This window comes from Neophocaena asiaeorientalis, unplaced genomic scaffold (assembly GCF_003031525.2).
Source record: "Neophocaena asiaeorientalis asiaeorientalis breed wild unplaced genomic scaffold, Neophocaena_asiaeorientalis_V1.1 scaffold106, whole genome shotgun sequence".
Classification (NCBI taxonomy): Eukaryota; Metazoa; Chordata; class Mammalia; order Artiodactyla; family Phocoenidae; genus Neophocaena; species Neophocaena asiaeorientalis.
Genome location: NW_020172597.1, coordinates 3,208,570 through 3,209,615, shown reverse-complemented (window position 1 = coordinate 3,209,615; position 1,046 = coordinate 3,208,570). Strand labels below are relative to the sequence as shown.

At 69.2% G+C, this 1,046-nt stretch overlaps 1 protein-coding gene across 1 annotated transcript in view; it reads right to left on the bottom strand.

Annotated features, from left to right (window-relative positions):
- Positions 1–704, bottom strand: part of AKIRIN1 (akirin 1) — a 12,216-nt gene extending 11,512 nt beyond the window's left edge. Inside the window, exon 1 of the mRNA XM_024738783.1 lies at positions 377–704. Coding sequence (XP_024594551.1) covers positions 377–596 — 220 coding nt within the window. The 5' untranslated portion in view covers positions 597–704. The remainder of the gene's footprint in view (positions 1–376) is intronic.
- Between the last annotated feature and the right edge of the window lie 342 nt (positions 705–1,046).

Sequence of the window (1,046 nt, the reverse complement as noted above, 5' to 3'; positions counted from 1 at the left end):
GCGGAATCCAATTTTCCATGGCCCACTGGATCTGCACGGTGGCTCAGTGCAGGCGCGGGCAGCGGACGCAGGAAGGGCTACGGGGGCTGCGAGGGCCCCGAGCGGCCGGGGATATTCCCATCCTCCTCCCGCTGCCCACCCCCCTAGGCTCCCCAGCTCCACGAAAACCGAAAACCGACACTGTGGCCACCCTACGCCTCCCGGATGTCTCCCATCCCCGGAAGCGACCAGGCCCAGCGACACCCCAGTTCCTTTTGCTCAGGGCAGAGAAGGGGTCCGCGAGTGAATTAGCCTAGCGTTCATGAGCTTCCCTCCCCCACCCCCTTCAAAAAAATGCCTGGGCCTGGCTTCCTGCCAAGCCCGCAGCGTAGGTTACCCGGGGTTGGAAGGCGCCGCTCGCTGCCGGGCGGGGCGGGCTGCTGCAGAGTCGGCGGTGGGGTCTGCGCCTGAAGCAGCGGCGGCGGCTCGGCGTCCGGGGGCCTGAGGCCCGGAGTGGGGCCGGGCAGAGGGGCGCAGCGCCGCCGTTTCGGGGAGCCGGGGCTCAGCAGCGCCGCCTCGAACTCCATAGGCCGCTTCAACGTCGCCCCACACGCCATGCCGCTGAAGGGCCAGGGACCAGGAGCCGACGCGACTTTAACTGCGGCCCAACCTCCCGCTCCTCAGCGGAGCCCGCAAGCCGAGCCGGCTCCAATGGCGGCTCCAGCACCGGCAAAGGCGCTGGCCCCGCCTCCTGGGACGTCACGGGCCCTCGCCACCGCCCAGAACAGGGGGAGGAAGCCGGAAGGGCCGCTCTGGGAGGTCAGTGAGCACGTTCCGGCCCGCGGCGCCCTCTGCTGAGGAAATGGAAAGGCCTGGGCGGATAGCTTGGTCACCAAGCAAGGTCGGGAAGGCCCCAGCCACTGCCGCTCCCAGGGTCCCATCGTCCCCCCATCTTCCTGAGCAGACGCGCCGGGGTGGCATCTTAGGTTTTCGCACCTGCGCGAACAGGCATGGGGGAGGGGAGAGTTGGCGGGGCTTGTCCAGAGGCCGCGGGGTTCTGTTGTCTC